The 20049-nt window shown below is 55.3% G+C and overlaps 1 protein-coding gene across 3 annotated transcripts in view; it reads right to left on the minus strand.

Moving 5' to 3' along the window:
* Window positions 1–20049, minus strand: part of LOC123351063 — a 78073-nt gene that overhangs the window by 29279 nt on the left and 28745 nt on the right. For all 3 annotated transcript variants that reach the window (XM_044990212.1, XM_044990210.1, XR_006573916.1), the window contains exons 3-4: window positions 11322–11512; window positions 10478–10675 (exon numbers count right to left, since the gene is read on the minus strand). In XM_044990212.1, the coding sequence (XP_044846147.1) occupies window positions 10478–10675; window positions 11322–11512 (389 nt within the window). The remainder of the gene's footprint in view (window positions 1–10477; window positions 10676–11321; window positions 11513–20049) is intronic.

Below are 20049 nucleotides of genomic sequence, written 5' to 3' on the forward strand. Positions count from 1 at the left end.
GATGCCCCCAGCCAAGAGGCCTTGCAGGCCAGACCTGGGGAGGATCATAACCCCAATGGGGGGGGTCGACGCTGCCACCTAGAGCCTGAGGGTGTGTGGCCACCGCCAGAGCAAGTGTCCCTGCAGCACAGCCAAGGCCTGGGCAGGGGCCTGGGACTTGTGAGGAACAGACTGAACTTCCCTGACACTCCAGAGACGCTGGTTGTGCTGTCCCTGTGCCACAGAGCGGGGTTATGTGTTTTCCTTTAACTTTTCCCATTTTTTTCCTTATTTTTTAACTGGTTGCTGTTTCATAAATTGTATTTACTTGAAATACATGCAATGATCAGTGGGTCAGGGAAGCATCCAGAGCGGAAGGAGCACCCTGGAGTGGGGACACCCTAGCCCCTGTCCTAAGTGACCACGACAAGGTTGGGAGTCGAGCCCCCAAGGAATCCTGGGCCCAGCCTTGTCGGGGTTACAAGGACTCTGCCAGACAGGAGAGTGGAAGGGCAGGGAGGCCTCTGGGTAAAGGGAGTGGGAATGAGGACTCGGATCCTTTCACTAGCCCATTCCACCAGGGTAGTGTATAAGCCAAGAAAGTTCCCCACAATAGTGGGATCAATCCCCCGCTTACATATGTAAATAATCTCTCTTGTTCCTAATGTATATGACAAGCTTTGAAAGGCATGAAGTGAAGAGTATTAGATAAAACCAGAGAACGTACGGATCACATCCATAAGATTTAGAAGACTCTGTGGCTTTGGCTACACTTACACTTCAAAGCGCTGCCGCGGCAGCGCTTTGAAGCGCTAAGTGTAGTCAAAGCGCCAGCGCTGGGAGAGAGCTCTCCCAGCGCTGTCCGTACTCCACCTCCCTGTGGGGAATAACGGACAGCGCTGGGGCTTTGACCACACTGGCGCTTTGCAGTGCCGCAATTTGCAGCACTGGAGAGGGTGTGTTTTCACACCCTGCTGCAGCGCTGCAAATTTGTAAGTGTAGCCAAGCCCTAAGATATTTTGTTTCCCTGGTAAATGATTGTTGTACCCTAGCAGTGATAAGAATTATTGAAAGACATATTCACTTAACCAGGGTAAAACTTTGGAATATTAAAAGAAATTGCTTAAAAGGAGGGGATACCAAATCAATACTCAGGGCAAATTATGAAATACAATCCATGAAATGAGTAAACCTCAGACTAAAGGAAGCATCAAAGAAATTTCTTACACACTCTCGCTCTCTACTGGATATCAACAGAAGCAGCAGAGAAGCTGAAAGCTGAGAGCAATATGGCAAATGGTCAACAGAAATCAGAGGGCTGCCCATTCCACCAAGCCCTGAAATCAGGATAAAGAAAACTGAGGTCACCATGTGGGACCCCAAAGTTGACTGAACCCACAAAGAAGCTGCAGGATCCCCAATGCAATCAGGGGCGGCTCTAGGAATCCCGCTGCCCCAAGCAGGGCGGCGCGCCGCGGGGCGCGCTCTGGCAGTCGCCGGTCCCGCGGCTCCGGGGGACCTCTTGCAGACGTGCCTGCGGAGGTTCCGCTGGTCCCGCAGCTCCGGTGGAGCATCCGCTGGCATGTCTGCGGGAGGTCCACTGAAGCCGTGGGACCAGCGAACCCTCCGCAGGCATGACTGCGGAAGGTCCGCTGGAGCTGGCTGCCGCCCTGCCAGCAAAATGCCGCCCCAAGCGCGCGCTTAGCGCGTTGGGGTCTGGAGCCGGACCTGAATGCAATGAACACCTGGACCAGCTGCGTGGAAAGGACTCTCCCCCATTCTAGGGTTAAGAGGATAAGAAGTGGTGAGATTTCATTTCAAAGACTGTATTTCCCCTTCTGTTCTGTAACATAAATAACTGTAGGTTGTCTTGATTAAGTCTACACTCTCTAGCGAGACACCAGGTAACCATAAGTTTTATTTTAACTATCTGCATTCCCTCATGTATAGGGCCAAACAAATTGGCCTAAGAGAGAATTGAACTATAACTTCAAGCAATTGCTTTTGATTGTCTAAATTTTTTCCTTTTGGACCAATGCACTCTCATATCATGGACTGTACTCTTAAAAGTGTCTTAAAGACAAGTATATCGTTATTCTTTGGAGAAATACTAGAAGGGTGATAAATGTGTTAGGTACTAAAAAAATATGTTCATAAGTAACTGTAATAAGAAATCTTGGTGATTTGCATGTTCCTTGGTGTAACTGCTGAGCCTCAACCCTAGTTTTTGACAACTGCTGGCATATAAGAACATAAGAATGGCCGTACCGGGTCAGACCAAAGGTCCATCTAGCCCAGTATCTGTCTACCGACAGTGGCCAATGCCAGGTGCCCCAGAGGGAGTGAATCTAACAGGCAATGATCAAGTGATCTCTCTCCTGCCATCCATCTCCATCCTCTGACGAACAAAGGCTAGGGACACCATTCTTACCCATCCTGGCTAATAGCCATTTATGGACTTAGCCACCATGAATTTATCCAGTCCCCTTTTAAACATTGTTATAGTCCTAGCCTTCACAACCTCCTCAGGTAAGGAGTTCCACAAGTTGACTGTGCGCTGCGTGAAGAAGAACTTCCTTTTATTTGTTTTAAACCTGCTGCCTATTAATTTCATTTGGTGACCCCTAGTTCTTGTATTATGGGAATAAGTAAATAACTTTTCCTTATCCACTTTCTCAACATCACTCATGATTTTATATACCTCTATCATATCCCCCCTTAGTCTTCTCTTTTCCAAGCTGAAGAGTCCTAGCCTCTTTAATCTTTCCTCGTATGGGACCCTCTCTAAACCCCTAATCATTTTAGTTGCCCTTTTCTGAACCTTTTCTAGTGCTAGAATATCTTTTTTGAGGTGAGGAGACCACATCTGTACACAGTATTTGAGATGTGGGCGTACCATGGATTTATATAAGGGCAATAATATATTCTCAGTCTTATTCTCTATCCCCTTTTTAATGATTCCCAACATTCTATTTGCTTTTTTGACCGCCTCTGCACACTGCGTGGACATCTTCAGAGAACTATCCACGATGACTCCAAGATCTTTTTCCTGACTCGTTGTAGCTAAATTAGCCCCCATCATGTTGTATGTATAGTTGGGGTTATTTTTTCCAATGTGCATTACTTTACATTTATCCACATTAAATTTCATTTGCCATTTTGTTGCCCAATCACTTAGTTTTGTGAGATCTTTTTGAAGTTCTTCACAATCTGCTTTGGTCTGAGCTATCTTGAGCACTTTAGTATCATCTGCAAACTTAGCCACCTCACTGTTTACCCCTTTCTCCAGATCATTTATGAATAAATTGAACAGGACTGGTCCTAGGACTGACCCTTGGGGAACACCACTAGTTACCCCTTTCCATTCTGAGAATTTACCATTAATTCCTACCTTTGTTCCCTGTCCTTTAACCAGTTCTCAATCCATGAAAGGACCTTCCCTTTTATCCCATGACAGCTTAATTTACGTAAGAGCCTTTGGTGAGGGACCTTGTCAAAGGCTTTCTGGAAATCTAAGTACACTATGTCCACCGGATCCCCCTTGTCCACATGTTTGTTGACCCCTTCAAAGAACTCTAATAGATTAGTAAGACACGATTTCCCTTTACAGAAACCATGTTGACTAATGCTCAACAGTTTATGTTTTTCTATGTGTCTGACCATTTTATTCTTAACTATTGTTTCGACTAATTTGCCCGGTACCGACGTTAGACTTACCGGTCTGTAATTGCCAGGATCACCCCTAGAGCCCTTTTTAAATATTGGCGTTACATTAGCTAACTTCCAGTCATTGGATACCGAAGCCGATTTAAAGGACAGGTTACAAACCTTAGTTAATAGTTCCGCAACTTCACATTTGAGTTCTTTCAGAACTCTTGGGTGAATGCCATCTGGTCCCGGTGACTTGTTAATGTTGAGTTTATCAATTAATTCCAAAACCTCCTCTAGTGACACTTCAATCTGTGACAGTTCCTCAGATTTGTCACCTACAAAAGCCAGCTCAGGTTTGGGAATCTCCCTAACATCCTCAGCCGTGAAGACTGAAGCAAAGATTGTATTGGTGCCTGTGCAGTACGTGCCTACAACATCAGCTGTGTCTACACTTGATTGGTAAACAGTTGATTGTATATTGTAGTTCTGGGTGAAATAGTAACTTGTTGATTAGTTAAAAGTAACCAAATGTCCTGATTTGAGAAATACTGTTTAAGTTAAAAGCTGGCCTGAAAAGAACCTAGCAAGCTAACGCTCCTTAGAGTCAGTGAAAAGAGGCTATCCTATTAGATTTCATTTAACATTAAGTATAACACTTATGCAGTTGGCAAATCTAGGTTGTTAAATTTCAGCTTTAAAATCTAACTGGCACCTCAGCAAATTTGCAAAATTGACCCCCTTTCAGACCGACACTGTTTCACAATCTCTCCCAGTGGCTCCATACAGATATGGACCAGGCTGGGGAAAAGGTTGGATTCCCTCTGGGATGTTGCAGGCCACGGCTCTGGAGTTGGAGGAGCAGGGGTCCATTAAGACTCTCTGGGTGCAGCTTGAGAATGATTGAAGCCACCGCAGCATTAACCCACAGCTCCCTGCCATGTCTCTGAGGACGGACAGAAGGACTCCATTGTCAGCTGTATCAAACACTTGAGAGAGGCGCAGCAATGGCAATATGGGTGTACTGCTCCGTCCATGGTCAAGAGATGTTACTATCCTGAAGTGGTTCAGGATATTGGCAGTGTCTAGATGCAGATGGCGATGACCTGTGGTGTGCTTCTCAGTTAGCTTGCTCAGGAATGGAAGGGGAGCTGGGTACCAGGCTATCGTTGGAGAAGCTGGTTTCTCAAGTGCTGCTGACTTATGGGCCACTTTGGGGTGCATGGTAGATTTCCCTCCTCAAGGGACATGTTGACAATCTCCTTTGTAGGGATCCTAATACTCTTGGATCTTTCATTATCCAAGAAGGGCCAGAGTTGAGGGCTCAGTTTCCGGCAGTGTTTCTAGGACTTCCTGACTCTGATATCTTGTACTAGTCCCAGCTGGACTCATAGACTCATAGACTTTAAGGTCAGAAGGGACTATTATGATCATCTAGTCTGACCTCCTGCACAATGCAGGCCACAGAATCCCACCCATCCATTTCTATAACAAACCCCTAACCTATGTCTGAGTTATTGAAGTCCTCAAATTGTGGTTTGAAAACCTCAAGCTGCAGAGAATCCTCCAGCAAGTGACCCATGCCCCATGCTGCAGAGGAAGGCGAAAAACCTCCAGAGCCTTTGCTGATCTGCCCTGGAGGAAAATTCCTTCCCGACCCCAAATATGGCGATCAGTTAAACCCTGAGCATGTGGGCAAGACTCACCAGCCAGCACCCAGGAAATAATTCTCTGTAGTAACTCAGATCCCACCCCATCTAACATCTCGTCACAAACCACTGGACATACTTACCTGCTGATAATCAAAGATCAATTGCTAAATTAATTGCCAAAATTAGGCTATCCCATCATACCATCCCCTCCATAAACTTATCAAGCTTAGTCTTAAAGCCAGATATGTCTTTTGCCCCCACTACTCCCCTTGGAAGGCTGTTCCAGAACTTCACTCCTCTAATGGTTAGAAACCTTTGTCTAATTTCAAGTCTAAACTTCCTAGTGTCCAGTTTATATCCAATTGTCTATGTTGCAAAACTGTCACCTCTTTTGGCAGGATTGCCTATTGTTCAGGTGTGACCCAGGACTGGAATAGCAAGGGTACTGCAGGTGAGGCTCGAGGTGCACTGGCAGAACTCTGAGGGGTAGTCTTGCATACCTATTATCTGCATTATACCTGGCTTTAGCCAGAGCCTTTAGTCCTCTCACTTTCTTGGGTACTAAAGCTCCCCAAATTCATTCACATTAACAGGCACTTGACTTTTGAGGCCACACTGCAACCAGTCTCCCATATACAAAGGCTCCCCGGGGTGCCTCTGGGGCATTCAGTATCTGTGCTCCTGCACTCTTCACCAAGTGTCCCACAATCTAGAGCTGCAGAAGCCACTCCCGATCTGGCGTAAGTGAAGCCAGTCTCAAATCCTCAGCTTCTCTGCACAGCCTTGGCAATGCATCACCCTCACAGGAAGTAAAGTACTGGCAGTTCCTACTCTGTGGAACTGCATCTGCTCATGGTGTAATTCAGGGGTCTCAAATTCAAATGACCACGAGGGCTACATGAGGACTAGTACTTTGGCCCAAGGGCCGCATCACTGATACCTCCCCCCCACCGCCCTTGGCCCCGCCCCCACTCCACCCCTTCCATGAAGCCTCACCCCACCTCTTCCCACACCTTCCCTGCCCCCATTCCAACCCCTTCCCTGAAATCCCCACCCCAACTCTGTCCCCTCCCTGCTCCCAGGGGGTGCAGGAGGGGTGTGGGGTGTGGCAGGGGCTCAGGGCAGGGGATCGGGGTGCAGGAGGGGTGCGGCAGGGGGCCAGGGCAGGGGGTTGGGGTGTGGGAAGGGTGCAGCAGGGGTTCAGGGCAGGGGATCGGGTGCAGGAGGGGTGCGGCGGGGGCTCAGGGCAGTGGGTTGGGGTGCAGGAGGGGTGTGGGGTGTGGTAGGGGGCCAGGGCAGGAGGTTGGGGTGTGGGAAGGGTGCAGCAGGGGTTCAGGGCAGGGGGACAGGGTGCAGGAGGGGTGCGGCGGGGGCTCAGGGCAGTGGGTTGGCGTGCTGGAGGGGTGTGGGGTGTGGCAGGGGGCCAGGGCAGGGAGTTGGGGTGTGGGGTGCAGGAGGGATGAGGGGTGCGGCAGGGGGTCAGGGCAGGGGGTTGGGGTGCGGGAAGGGTGCAGCAGGGGTTCAGGGCAGGGGGTTGGGGTGCAGGAGGGGTGCAGCAGGGGGCTCAGGGCCGGGGATTGGGGTGCGGGAAGGGTGCAGCAGGGGGTAAGGGCAGGGGGGAGGGGTGCTGGAGGGGTGCGGCAGGGGGCTCAGGGCAGGGGATTGGGGTGCGGGAAGGGTGCAGCAGGGGGCTCAGGGCAGGGGGTTGGGGTGCAGGAGGGGTGCGGCAGGGGGTTCAGGGCAGGGGGTCGGGGTGCTGGAGGGGTGCAGCAGGGGGCTCAGGGCAGTGGGTTGGGGTGCAGGAGGGGTGCGGCAGAGGGCTCAGGGCAGGGGATAGGGGTGCGGGAAGGGTGCAGCAGGGGGCTCAGGGCAGGGGGTGGGGGTGCAGGAGGGGTGCGGCAGGGGGTTCAGGGCAGGGGGTCGGGGTGCAGGAGGGGTGCAGCAGGGGGCTCAGGGCAGTGGGTTGGGGTGCAGTAGGGGTGCGGCAGGGGGCTCAGGGCAGTGGGTTGGGGTGCAGGAGGGATGAGGGGTGCGGCAGGGGGTCAGGGCAGGGGGTTGGGGTGCGGGAAGGGTGCAGCAGGGGTTCAGGGCAGGGGGTTGGGGTGCGGGAAGGGTGCAGCAGGGGTTCAGGGCAGGGGATCGGGGTGCAGGAGGGGTGTGGCAGGGGCTCAGGGCCGGGGATCGGGGTGCAGGAGGGGTGCGGCAGGGGGCTCAGGGCAGGGGGTTGGGATGCGGGAAGGGTGCAGCAGGGGTTCAGGGCAGGGGGTTGGGGTGCAGGAGGGGTGCAGCAGGGGCTCAGGGCAGTGGGTTGGGGTGCAGGAGGGGTGCGGCAGGGGGCTCAGGGCAGGGGGTTGGGGTGCGGGAAGGGTGCAGCAGGGGTTCAGGGCAGGGGATCGGGGTGCAGGAGGGGTGCTGCAGGGGGCTCAGGGCAGGGGGTTGGGGTGCGGGAAGGGTGCAGCAGGGGTTCAGGGCAGGGGATCGGGGTGCAGGAGGGGTGCAGCAGGGGTTCAGGGCAGGGGATCGGGGTGCAGGAGGGGTGCGGCAGGGGGCTCAGGGCAGTGGGTTGGGGTGCAGGAGGGGTGCGGCAGGGGGCTCAGGGCAGTGGGTTGGGGTGCAGGAGTGGAGCGGCAGGGGGCTCAGGGCAGTGGGGTGGGGTGGAGGGGTGCGGCAGGGGGCTCAGGGCAGTGGGTTGGGGTGCAGGAGTGGTCCGGCAGGGGGCTCAGGGCAGTGGTGTGGGGTGCAGGAGGGGTGCGGCAGGGGGCTCAGGGCAGTGGGTTGGGGTGCAGGAGGGGTGCGGCAGGGGGCTCAGGGCAGTGGGTTGGGGTGCAGGAGGGGTGCGGCAGGGGGCTCAGGGCAGGGGGTTGGGGTGCAGGAGGGGTGCGGCAGGGGGCTCAGGGCAGGGGGTTGGGGTGCAGGAGGGGTGCGGCAGGGGGCTCAGGGCAGGGGGTTGGGGTGCAGGAGGGGTGCGGCAGGGGGCTCAGGGCAGTGGGTTGGGGTGCAGGAGGGGTGCGGCAGGGGGCTCAGGGCAGGGGATCGGGGTGCAGGAGGGGTGCAGCAGGGGGCTCAGGGCAGGGGGCCGGGGTGCGGGAAGGGTGCAGCAGGGGTTCAGGGCAGGGGATCGGGGTGCAGGAGGGGTGCAGCAGGGGTTCAGGGCAGGGGATCGGGGTGCAGGAGGGGTGTGGCAGGGGTTCAGGGCACCCTGCCCCCGCCCACTCCAGGAAGCGGCTGGAGCATGGGGCAGCAGGGGCACAGGGTGTTCAGGCACCGCCCCCAGCATCTCCCATTGGCCGGGAACAGGGAACAGGGATGCCACACCAACAGTCTGACATCACAAGGCCCTGTCTGACACGGGAACTCGGGCAGAGAGGTTATAAACCAGGTGTACGAGCCACATAGTGGCCAGCTGTCAGGCAGTACCTGCACTACAGATTACACTGGCTCCCCATTGAGCTTCAGATCCAGTTCCAGGCCCTGGTCCTCGTCTGCCAGGGGACCACCTCTCCCCCCACACTACTTCAAGGAATTGCAATCAGCACAGTCAATGCAGGCTAGGGCTCGCTGGAGATGGAGGCACAGCCATCCCTGCGAAGAGGATTTCCCTGCCACAGGGAATCAGGCTCAGTTCACAGCCCTCCTGCAAGAGACTTGTGTGTGCACGTTGCCTTTCCTCAGTAGAGGCAGCAGCATCCAGGCTGGCGAGCCCTGTCCCTGAGTGGAGCAGCCCTACCGAGAGCGGAGCAGAGCCAGGACAACACTAAAGCAGAACTGCTTCTATTTGGTGCCTTGATCCCATGGTGACCAGAGCCAGAAGGTTCGGTGAGAGACACATGTCCTGGACACTGCCCCGGGATGTCGGAAGTTCTGTGCCCAGCAGGAGAAACGGCACGGAACACGTCACCCACGGAGAGCAGCATGAAAGCATCTACCGGCCCCCGCCCCAGCCTTGTTCTCACCAGAACCTGTAGCACAGGGGTGGGCAAACTTATTGGCCCAAGGGCCACATTGGGGTGCGAAACTATACGGAGGGCCGGGTAGGGAAGGCTGTGCCCCCCCCCAAACAGCCTGGCCCCCGCCCCCATCCACCCCTCCCACTTCCCGCCCCCTGACTGCCCCCCTCAGAACTCCCGACCCATCCAACCCCCCTGCTCCTTGTCCCCTGACCCTCCCAGACCCTCCACCCCTAACCGCGGCCCTAGGACCCCACCCCATATCCAACCCCCCCTGCTCCCTGTCTTCCCCCTCCTGGGACCCCCGACCCCCGGGGACCCCATCCCCTATCCAACCCCCCTGCTCCTTGTCCCCTGACCGCCCCGTCCCGGGACTCCCTGCCCCTAACTGTGCCCCCAGGACCGCACCCCATACCCACTCCCCCCATCCCTGTCCCCTGACTGCCCCGACCCCTATCCACCCCCCTGCCCCCTGACAGGCCCTCCAGAATCCCCAACCCATCCACCTCCCCATTTTTTGTCCCCTGACCGCCCCCTCCCAGGACCCCGCCCATAACTGCGCCCCCGGGACCCCACCCCATATCCAACCCCCCCTGCTCCCTGTCCCCTGACTGTCCCGACCCTTATCCACACCCCCGACAGGCTCCCCCCGGGACCCCTAACCCATCCACCCACACACACTTCTTGCCCCCTCCCCAATCCCTAACTTCCCTCCCCATGACCCCACCCCCTATCCAAACCCCCCTGCTCCCTGTCTCCCCCCTCCCAGGACCCTCCGACCCCCCGGGACCCCACCCGCTATCCAACCCCCCCTCCTCTCTGTCTCCTGAGCGCCCCCCTACCCGAACCTCTGCCCCATCCAACCATCCCCTGTCCCCTGACTGCTCCCCAGGACCTCCTGCCTCCTCCACCCCCTTACCAGGCCGCTCAGAGCAGCAGGACAGGCTTATTGTAAAGCCTGGGAGGTGGGCGGGCGCAAGCCGCACTGCCCGTGCGGTGGTGTAGCTGCGGGGGAGGGGGGCAGTGGGGGAGGGAGGGGTAGCCTCCCTGGCCGGGAGCTCAGGGGCCAGGCAGGACGGTCCCGTGAGCCAGATATGGCCCGCAGGACATAGTTTGCCCACTTCTGCTGTAGCAGGACTGAGTTCCCAGGCTTGATCAAGTCTCAGTGCCCTGTGCATAGTCTGTTCTTGCCCCATGCCTGGCCTGTGACCGTTGGCTCTGAGAGAGTCCCACCTGTGTAATAAAATGTACCTTGGCAGGGCTGTCCAAGAGGTTTTCTGTCCCTTTGTCGGTGGTGAAGACAGGCGATTCTGATGCCAGGACGGTCTGGGCCAGCACCGAGCCTATGGCCATCACATTGACGCTGGCTCCGGTGGAGACATGGAGGCCGCCATAGGCCTTTGGGTGGGCTTCAGCGCTGTGCTGGTAATACTGGCGGCTGTTGACATCCTGCATGGAGGCAGAGGCTGTGACAAACATTCATAGAGGTGACAGCTGCCTGTGCCTCCTGCAGCCACATGTCGTGGGGGAGACAGGGAGAGCTGGGGTGGCTGTCACAGCTGCACAAACTCATCAGTAGCAGAGTTAAAAATCACACAAGACCCGGTGAAGTCAAGCTTATTAGTTCATCTAGTCCAGTGGCTGTGAAGCTGTGATGATCACCCGGGGGTCTTGAACCTGAGAGCTGCAGTTAAACCATCTTTGATAGCTCCCACTGTTAACAGCGCTTCACGTTACAGCGTAGACAGGGCTTGTTTTCCAGGGAGGTTTGCTAGTGGGGGGGTTGGATTCTCCCTGAGGCTGGTGGCCTGCCCAGCAATCCTTGCATTCTACCCACACAGATCGCTCGGAGAATACGCAGTGCTTCTGGCGGGGGTCAGCGCAGTGCGGGCACCAGCCCCTTTCCCTGAGGCGGAAACAGACACAGCAAGGAGAAGGGACTTACACAGGCCAGCCGGGAGTCAGTGGCAGAGCTGGGAATAGAGCCCAGTCTAGTGCCCTGAACTATCCCCCTGCAGACCCTCACCCCTCCGTGCCTGCCCAGAGGTCTCCCTGGATCCAGATCCCTTGTGCTGTCTCACACCCCAGTGCTCACCTGTGTGATCTGGATCTGGAAGGTGGTGTGGGGGTTCCGGAAGTGGGTTTTGTAGTGCTTCACTGCCTCGTCCCGCCGGTTGAAGCCATTGCGGCAGCGGTAGCAGTGCCAGTGCGCCCCTTTGAACTTCTTCTCCCCTTTGATTGTGCCCACGATCTCACAGTGATTGCAGCAGCGCAGGATCTTCAGTCCTGGCAACGGGAAAGCCCCAGTGAGGAGCGAAGGGTTTTCAACTGGCTCTGCTACAAGCACGTCCCACCAGGCGGGTGCTCAGGGCCTGGAGATGGTGGAAAGGCTCCTCTTGACTTTAGGCCTTACATGCTGCATGTCAGGGAGGTTATCACTGCCCCCTGCCTCAGCAGGGCTGAAGTTGTCACTTCCCGGAGTGAGCAAGGAGACATCCCACACTGGGGAAAGCATCTACACCTTTTCCATTGCAGCTAACACCAGCTCAACAGGGGGAGCCCTGCTCTCAATGGGCTGGTGGCAGCACGGGGAGCCCTGCTCTCAATGGGGTAGTGGCAGCACGGGGAGCCCTGCTCTCAATGGGGTAGTGGCAGCACGGGGAGCCCTGCTCTCAATGGGGTAGTGGCAGCACGGGGAGCCCTGCTCTCAATGGGGTGGCGGCAGCACGGGGAGCCCTGCTCTCAATGGGGTAGTGGCAGCACGGGGAGCCCTGCTCTCAATGGGGTGGTGGCAGCACGGGGAGCCCTCCTCTCAATGGGGTAGTGGCAGCACGGGGAGCCCTGCTCTGAATGGGGCGGCGGCAGCACGGGGAGCCCTGCTCTCAATGGGGTAGTGGCAGCACGGGGAGCCCTGCTCTCAATGGGCTGGCGGCAGCACGGGGAGCCCTGCTCTCAATGGGGTGGCGGCAGCACGGGGAGCCCTGCTCTCAATGGGGCGGAGGCAGCACGGGGAGCCCTGCTCTCAATGGGGTGGTGGCAGGGGGAGCCCTGCTCTCAATGGGGCGGCGGCAGCACGGAGAGCCCTGCTCTCAATGGGGCGGCGGCAGCACGGGGAGCCCTGCTCTCAATGGGGCGGCGGCAGCACGGGGAGCCCTGCTCTCAATGGGGCGGCGGCAGCAAGGGGAGCCCTGCTCTCAATGGGGTGGTGGCAGCACGGGGAGCCCTGCTCTCAATGGGGTGGCGGCAGCACGGGGAGCCCTGCTCTCAATGGGGTGGTGGCAGGGGGAGCCCTGCTCTCAATGGGGCGGCGGCAGCACGGGGAGCCCTGCTCTCAATGGGGTGGCGGCAGCACGGGGAGCCCTGCTCTCAATGGGGCGGCGGCAGCACGGGGAGCCCTGCTCTCAATGGGGTGGTGGCAGCACGGGGAGCCCTGCTCTCAATGGGGCGGAGGCAGCACAGGGAGCCCTGCTCTCAATAGGGTGGTGGCAGCACGGGGAGCCCTGCTCTCAATGGGGCGGCGGCAGCACAGGGAGCCCTGCTCTCAATGGGGTGGTGGCAGGGGGAGCCCTGCTCTCAATGGGGCGGCGGCAGCACGGGGAGCCCTGCTCTCAATGGGGCGGCGGCAGCACGGGGAGCCCTGCTCTCAATGGGGTGGCGGCAGCACGGGGAGCCCTGCTCTCAATGGGGTGGTGGCAGCACGGGGAGCCCTGCTCTCAGTGGGGTGGTGGTAGCCCCCCTGTATTTTAATACTGTCACATAATCCTTCTTGCAGCAGGTCTAATCAATGTGGTGTTTTGGAGGCCTGTCTACACTAGGGTGACCAGACGTCCCGATATTAGGTGCTTTCTCTTATATACACAACTATAATCTCCCCACCTACCCCCTCGCCCCCCTTCTCATGCCCCTAAACAAAAGTATTTGGGGTTTTTTGCACTTGCTAGCTGGTCTCCTAATCTACACTAGGGCTCCTAATGATGCTTACACTATGGGTGCTGCTCAACTGCATGAGCAATGGTGGGAAATGTTGAGACCATGTGCTTAGCACAGCCAGGGCCAGGCTGAATGTAGGCTTCCGAGGGATCCCTGCCATGGCAAAACCAAAACGAGGCTCTGCCACTATCATGTGCCAGGTGGGCCCCTCTTTATAGCAAAACCACCCCCAACACTTCCTCGGATCTATTAGTCATAAGAATGCAAACGCCTGAGAATCTAGAGAATGAGCAAATGTCCAGGCTCTGACATGCTGGACATTCGCAGGGCTAAGCCTGGCCAGCACTATCCCTCTTGCAGGCGTTGCTATTGGATGATGTTTAGTTTCTGCTCTGCGGAGAACAGAGCCTTCTACCTGCAATTGTTTAGAATTACTCTGTGCCCTGTCTACACAATGTTTTCGTCTGGCACCCTCAATCCCTGAGGGTGGCTGGGGTGAGGGGCCCTGTGGAGGTGAGGGAGATTTCTGGGTGAGCAGGCCCAGGCACCCCAAAGCCTGGGAAAGGAAGCTGCGCATGTGAACCCCCTCCAGGAAGGGACTCCAAACATCACAGACACTCCAGCAACATTAAAAATAACACCAGTATTTTCTATTAAAAGCCCTCCCTATCCCTGCCCCCTCTTGCCCCAATGCAGCCGTGAGCTGCCAGCCACCGGCTTGCTCACATGCAGGGTGGGCAAAGTAATTGTCGTATTGATCTGAATGAGCTCACTGGCTGACAGCAGGTGATGGAAAGCTGCTGACGGCTGCTGGCAGAGCCACCAGTGCTGCAGTGGTTCTGGGACTGCAGCAGGGCACTAGCTACTTCTAACTAGGCAGGAGTTTCTTTGGGGATGGGATGGAGAAGCAGCAAACTCCTTGGCCTTTGGAGCAGATGCCCAAGTGGGATCAGACCCCATAAGGTAGCCTGAGGTGGCTTTAAACCAAACCAGCAGCCAATAGGATTCCTGGGAACCTGGGGCACCACCCCCTCGTCTGAGGACTGCTTTTCAGAGACATCAAAGCCAGCCAAGCTGCCAGATTTATGGCCTGAATTTCGCTGTAGGAGAGAGTGCGAACTCCCAATGCAACACCGGCCCCATGCCAAGTCCAGGCTGCCTCCACAGAAAGAACAGAGCTTTGACAAGGAGCCAGCTCAATGTTTCACAGGCTCTTCCACCTCCACCCCATTTCCATGGCCTTCCCTCTTCAGCTCCCAGCTAGGAGGTCAGCTTCTACTCAAGCTAATTTCCAGCTGGGGCAGCTCTCCCCTCAGTCTCTTTGCATCAGGCAAGGCTTCCCAGGGCCATGGGAGGAAGATCTCCTGACAGTTGATCCGTGAAGCAGCAACCCTCTCTCTGGATCCCAGCACTGCCCTCCAAGACCCAGCTGGGGGTCACCGGGATGAGGAGCAGCCATGCAATCCAGAATATCAGAGCCAGATTGTCAGAAGGTCTCAGCTCCCATTTGCTCTCAGTGGGAGGGAATTTGCCACTATTCCACTGGAGGAGGTAATTAGAATCATAGATTATTAGGATTGGAAGGGACCTCAAGAGATCATCTAGTCCAACCCCCTGCTCAAAGCAGGACCAATCCCCAAATGGCCCCCTCAAGGATTGAACTCACAACGCTGGGTTTAGCAGGCCAATGCTCAAACCACTGAGCTACCCCTCCCCCACAAATTCTCTGTTGTTCTATGGGAATGGGGCAAGGTTTTGCCACTGTTCATCATGGGCCGGGAGAAGGGACTCTGGGGGGCTCAGCTGAAAATCTGGCCCTTCCTTTAGGTGCTAAAATGGGAACAGAGTTCTCTGGGGAATCTGGCCATTGGCTGTGGTCTCCGCAGGGTTCCTAGTCCCTGCCAGCTCGGGCTGGGGTCTCCACTTTCTCACTGGTTTTAGAATTGCATCACTCCCTTGACTTTAATGGAGCTATTTCTGATTCACACACACCCTGAATGGTGCATTACAGCCCTGAATTCTGAGCAAGATGCCCTGGGCCAGGCACACAGCTGCTGCTGTAGTGGATCAGAGTAGGAGAACTCCTCCCTGGCCCTTGCAGGAGTCAGCTTGTGCCCTGTAAACGTAGAACATAGGCTGGGCCAGAAATGGGAGACCTCTTTGGGAGGGGAAAACAACAGACCCCAGAGAGAAGCAGTAGGATCCTGGACACCATCTGATGAGGGTGTAATGAGGGACCCTCCCACAGCCAATGTCCAACAACAGCTGAGGCAATTATCTGCTGTGGCAGTTCCTGAGAAGCTAGTGGGAATCATGCCATTTAAAGACAGCTTCTACAGTTCTCATTGTCCTCCACCACAGTGATCTGAACAGATAGAAACAGATGTGTGTGATCTAGCGGCTAGAGCAGAGGACTGGGAGCCATAGGGTGACCAGACAGCAAGTGTGAAAAATCAGGATGGGGGTGGGGGTAATAGGAGCCCATATTAAAAAAAGCCCCAAATATCGGTACATCTGGTCACCCTAGGGAGCCAGGACTCCTGGGTTGTATTCCTAGCTCTGCCACTGGTGGGCAGCATTATCGTGGCCAAAGTAATTCACCTCCCTGCACCTGTTTCCCTGTCAGTGATCTATACAGCTCACTCCTGCCTACATCTCTGATCCATTCCTCCTGGATCCTACTTCATTCCACACAAGCCTGCTCTCATCTTCTTCCATGCTGCCTCCCTGCCACACAGCCACACTTTCTTTCATGCAGCTCCCTTGACAGGTGCTTTTAACAACAATCCAACTATAAAATGAGCAAGGAGCAAACTGCCCTGGGCAGCGGCTGCACCTGTTGTGAGTCTGTATTGCACCATCTGGGCCAGCACAGCTCCTTTGTCTTCCTCTACGTACTCTACAATGCCCAGCATGGTCTGACCAGCACTCAGTACATAACAATCAGTGGAGTGCTGGGAGTGTTAATTAGAGTTCACACAGTGCTTTGAGGTCCTTGGATGGAAGATGCTGTAACAGGCTGGCGGGGTTCGCCTGAAGCACCCAACTCTGTTATCACATACCCAGCAAGATGGGAAGCTGCTAAGTGGGTTCTCCTGACTCATGAGCCTTACCTGGACAGAAGAGAGGTGGGAGGGAAGATTTAGTGTGAGCTGAGCAGCCCTGAGGGACGAACCCCAGAAGCGGCCAATCCTGCAAGGAAGGTTTGAGCTCATCATTATGATAATAGTTTGGTGATTTCTTTGTTCACACAGGCAAGCCCAGCAGAGAACGTGGGCTGTGTTGGCAGAGCAGACTGAGAGGCTTCACAGTGCTGTCCTCTCCGCAGGGTTAGAATGGTGCTCAGTCAGCAGTTACTCTGGACCACGTGTTCTGTACATTGATGCTTTATGGCAATGAAGCGGCTGCAGAGGACCTTGGCCGAAAGACAGGGCCGGCTCCAGGCACCAGCTGAGCAAGCTGGTGCTTGGGGCGGCAGATTCTAGGGGGCGGCTTCCGCCCAATCCTAGGGCGGCACTGACGCTTTTTGTTTGGTTTTGTTTGCTGCTCTGGCCGCCCTGTAGAATCATAGAATCATAGAATCTCAGGGTTGGAAGGGACCTCAGGAGGTATCTAGTCCAACCCCCTGCTCAAAGCAGGACCAAACCCAACTAAATCATCCCAGCCAGGGCTTTGTCAAGCCTGACCTTAAAAACCTCTAAGGAAGGAGATTCCACTACCTCCCTAGGTAACCCATTCCAGTTCTTCACCACCCTACTAGTGAAAAAGTTTTTCCTAATATCCAACCTAAACCTCCCCCTCTGCAACTTGAGACCATTACTCCTTGTTCTATCATCTTCTACCACTGAGAACAGTCTAGATCCATCCTCTTTGGAACCCCCTTTCAGATAGTTGAAAGCAGCTATCAAATCCCCCCTCATTCTTCTCTTCTGCAGGCTAAACAATCCCAGTTCCCTCAGCCTCTCCTCATAAGTCATGTGCTCCAGCCCCCTAATCATTTTTGTTGCCCTCCGCTGGACTCTCTCCAATTTATCCACATCCTTCTTGTAGTGTGGGGCCCAAAACTGGACACAGTACTCCAAATGAGGCCTCACCAGTGCTGAGTAGAGGGGAATGATCACATCCCTCGATCTGCTGGAAATGCCCCTACTTATACAACCCAAAATGCCATTAGCCTTCTTGGCAACAAGGGCACACTGTTGACTCATATTCAGCTTTTCGTCCACCGTAACCCCTAGGTCCTTTTCTGCAGAACTGCTGCCCAGCCATTCGGTCCCTAGTCTGTAGCAGTGCATGGGATTCTTCCGTCCTAAGTGCAGGACCCTGCACTTGTCCTTGTTGAACCACATCATATTTCTTTTGGCCCAATCCTCTAATGTGTCTAGGTCCCTCTGTATCCTATCCCTACCCTCCAGCGTATCAACCACTCCTCCTAGTTTAGTGTCATCTGCAAACTTGCTAAGGGTGCAGTCCACACCATCCTCCAGATCGTTAATGAAGATATTGAATAAAACCGGCCCCAGCACCGACCCTTGGGGCACTCCACTTGATACCAGCTGCCAACTAGACATGGAACCATTGATCACTACCCGTTGAGCCCGACCATCTAGCCAGTTTTCTATCCACCTTACCGTCCATTCATCCAGCCCATACTTCTTTAACTTGCTGGCAAGAATACTGTGGGAGACTGTATCAAAAGCTTTGCTAAAGTCCAGAAATAGCACATCCACTGCTTTCCCCTCATCCACAGAGCCGGTTATCTCGTCATAGAAGGCAATTAGGTTAGTCAGGCATGACTTGCCCTTGGTGAATCCATGCTGACTGTTCCTGATCACTTTTCCCTCCTTTAAGTGGTTCAGGATTGATTCCTTGAGGACCTGTTCCATGATTTTTCCAGGGACTGAGGTGAGACTGACTGGCCTGTAGTTCCCTGGATCTTCCTTCTTCCCTTTTTTAAAGATGGGCACTACATTAGCTTTTTTCCAGTCTTCCGGGACCTCCCCCGATCGCCATGATTTTTCTAAGATAATGGCCAATGGTTCTGCAATCTCATCGGCCAACTCCTTTAGCACCCTCGGATGCAGCGCATCCGGCCCCATGGACTTGTGCTCGTCCAGCTTTCCTAAATAGCCCCAAACTACTTCTTTCTCCACAGAGAGCTGGTCACCTCCTCCCCATACCGTGCTGCAGAGTGCAGCTGTCTGGGAGCTGACCTTGTCTGTGAAGACAGAGGCAAAAAAAGCATTGAGTACACTAGCTTTCTCCACATCCTCTGTCACTAGGTTCCCTCCCTCATTCAGCAAGGGGCCCACACTTTCCTTGACTTTCTTCCTGTTGCTAACATACCTAAAGAAACCCTTCTTGTTACTCCTAACATCTCCGGCTAGCTGCAACTCCAAGTGTGATTTGGCCTTCCTGATTTCACTCCTGCATGCCTGAGCAATACTTTTATACTCCTCCCTGGTTATTTGTCCAATCTTCCACTTCTTGTAAGCTGTTCTTTTGTGTTTAAGACGAGCAAGGATTTCACTGTTAAGCCAAGCTGGTCGCCTGCCATATTTACTTTTCTTCCTACACATCGGGATGGTTTGTTCCTGCAACCTCAATAAGGTTTCTTTGAAATACAGCCAGCTTTCCTCGACTCCTTTCCCCGTCATGTTATTCTCCCAGGGGACCTTGCCCATCAGTTCCCTGAGGGAGTCGAAGTCTGCTTTTCTGAAGTCCAGGGTCTCTGTTCTACTGCTTTCCCTTTTTCCTTGTGTCAGGATCCTGAACTTGACCATCTCATGTAGGGCGCGGAGGAGGGGAGCGCCCTGCAGCAAATTCGGCAGGGCAGCCCGCGTCCTTCCCTCCCTGCCGACCGGAGCAGCGCGGAGCCCTCCCGGCAGGCGGCGCGGCAATCGGGGCCGTGGGGTGAGCTCCCTGCTGAAGCGCTGGCCGCCCCCTTCTCTCTCTTCCCCCCCACTAGACCGGGCGCGCACTCTGCAGCACAGGGAGCCCCCCCGCACCCTGGGGCCAGCCGCCCTGTAGGGGGTTTGGTTTTGTTTTTTCCCCTGCTTTGCCAGCCGCGCCGTTGTCCCTCCCCCGTCCCCCCTTTGCCGCTCCTGCCGTGGTTTCTTGTTTGTTTGTTTTTTCTCCCCCCGGCTTTACCGCTCCGGCTGTGCTGCAGGGTTTTCCCCCCCTGCTTTGCCGTTCCAGCCGCGCCGTGTTTTTGTTCCCCCCACCCTGCTTTGCTGCCCTGGCTGTGCTGGTTTTTTGGTCCCCCTCACCCCCGGCTTTACCGCTCCGGCCGTGCTGCAGGTTTGTTTGGTTTTTTCACCTGCTTTGCCGCTCCGGCGCGCTCCCCCCCCCACCTTTTTTTTTTTGCTTGGGGCAGCAAAAAAGCCAGAGCCGGCCCTGCCGAAAGAACTGTTTATCCAGGACTCCTGGTGTCACACTCACTCCAATACAGATTTAATTAAATCATCTCCCTCGCTCTCTTTTTGTGTGTGTGTCGAGACAGAAGGACAAATATGCTAAAAATAAACAGCAACCTGCTCTCCCACGGCTCCCGAATCAGCAGCTGATCGATCTCAAGAGCATCACCTATGAAGGACACTTTCCGAGGGGTTGGTTTCTCTGTAATGGATGCCTGCGAAGCCATGTCAGGCCCTGTGTGTCTCTCATTAACAGCCCAGGCTCTCCGCCCGTTACGCAGCTAAACCCAGTGTACAATGGCCAGCGTGCTACCCTGCGAGGGAAACTGCTGCATTCCCAGGGCCACAGGGCTGTGACATAGATCCTTTCAAAGGACTCCAACACTGCCATCCAGCTACTGCCTCTGCTGCAGGAGCCCCTCTGAGTCTCTGCTCTTGGGCACAAGCTAGGACAGCCTTCAGGCTGCTCTAGTCTGT

The sequence above is a fragment of the Mauremys mutica genome, chromosome 16 (genome assembly GCF_020497125.1).
Source record: "Mauremys mutica isolate MM-2020 ecotype Southern chromosome 16, ASM2049712v1, whole genome shotgun sequence".
NCBI lineage: Eukaryota > Metazoa > Chordata > Testudines > Geoemydidae > Mauremys > Mauremys mutica.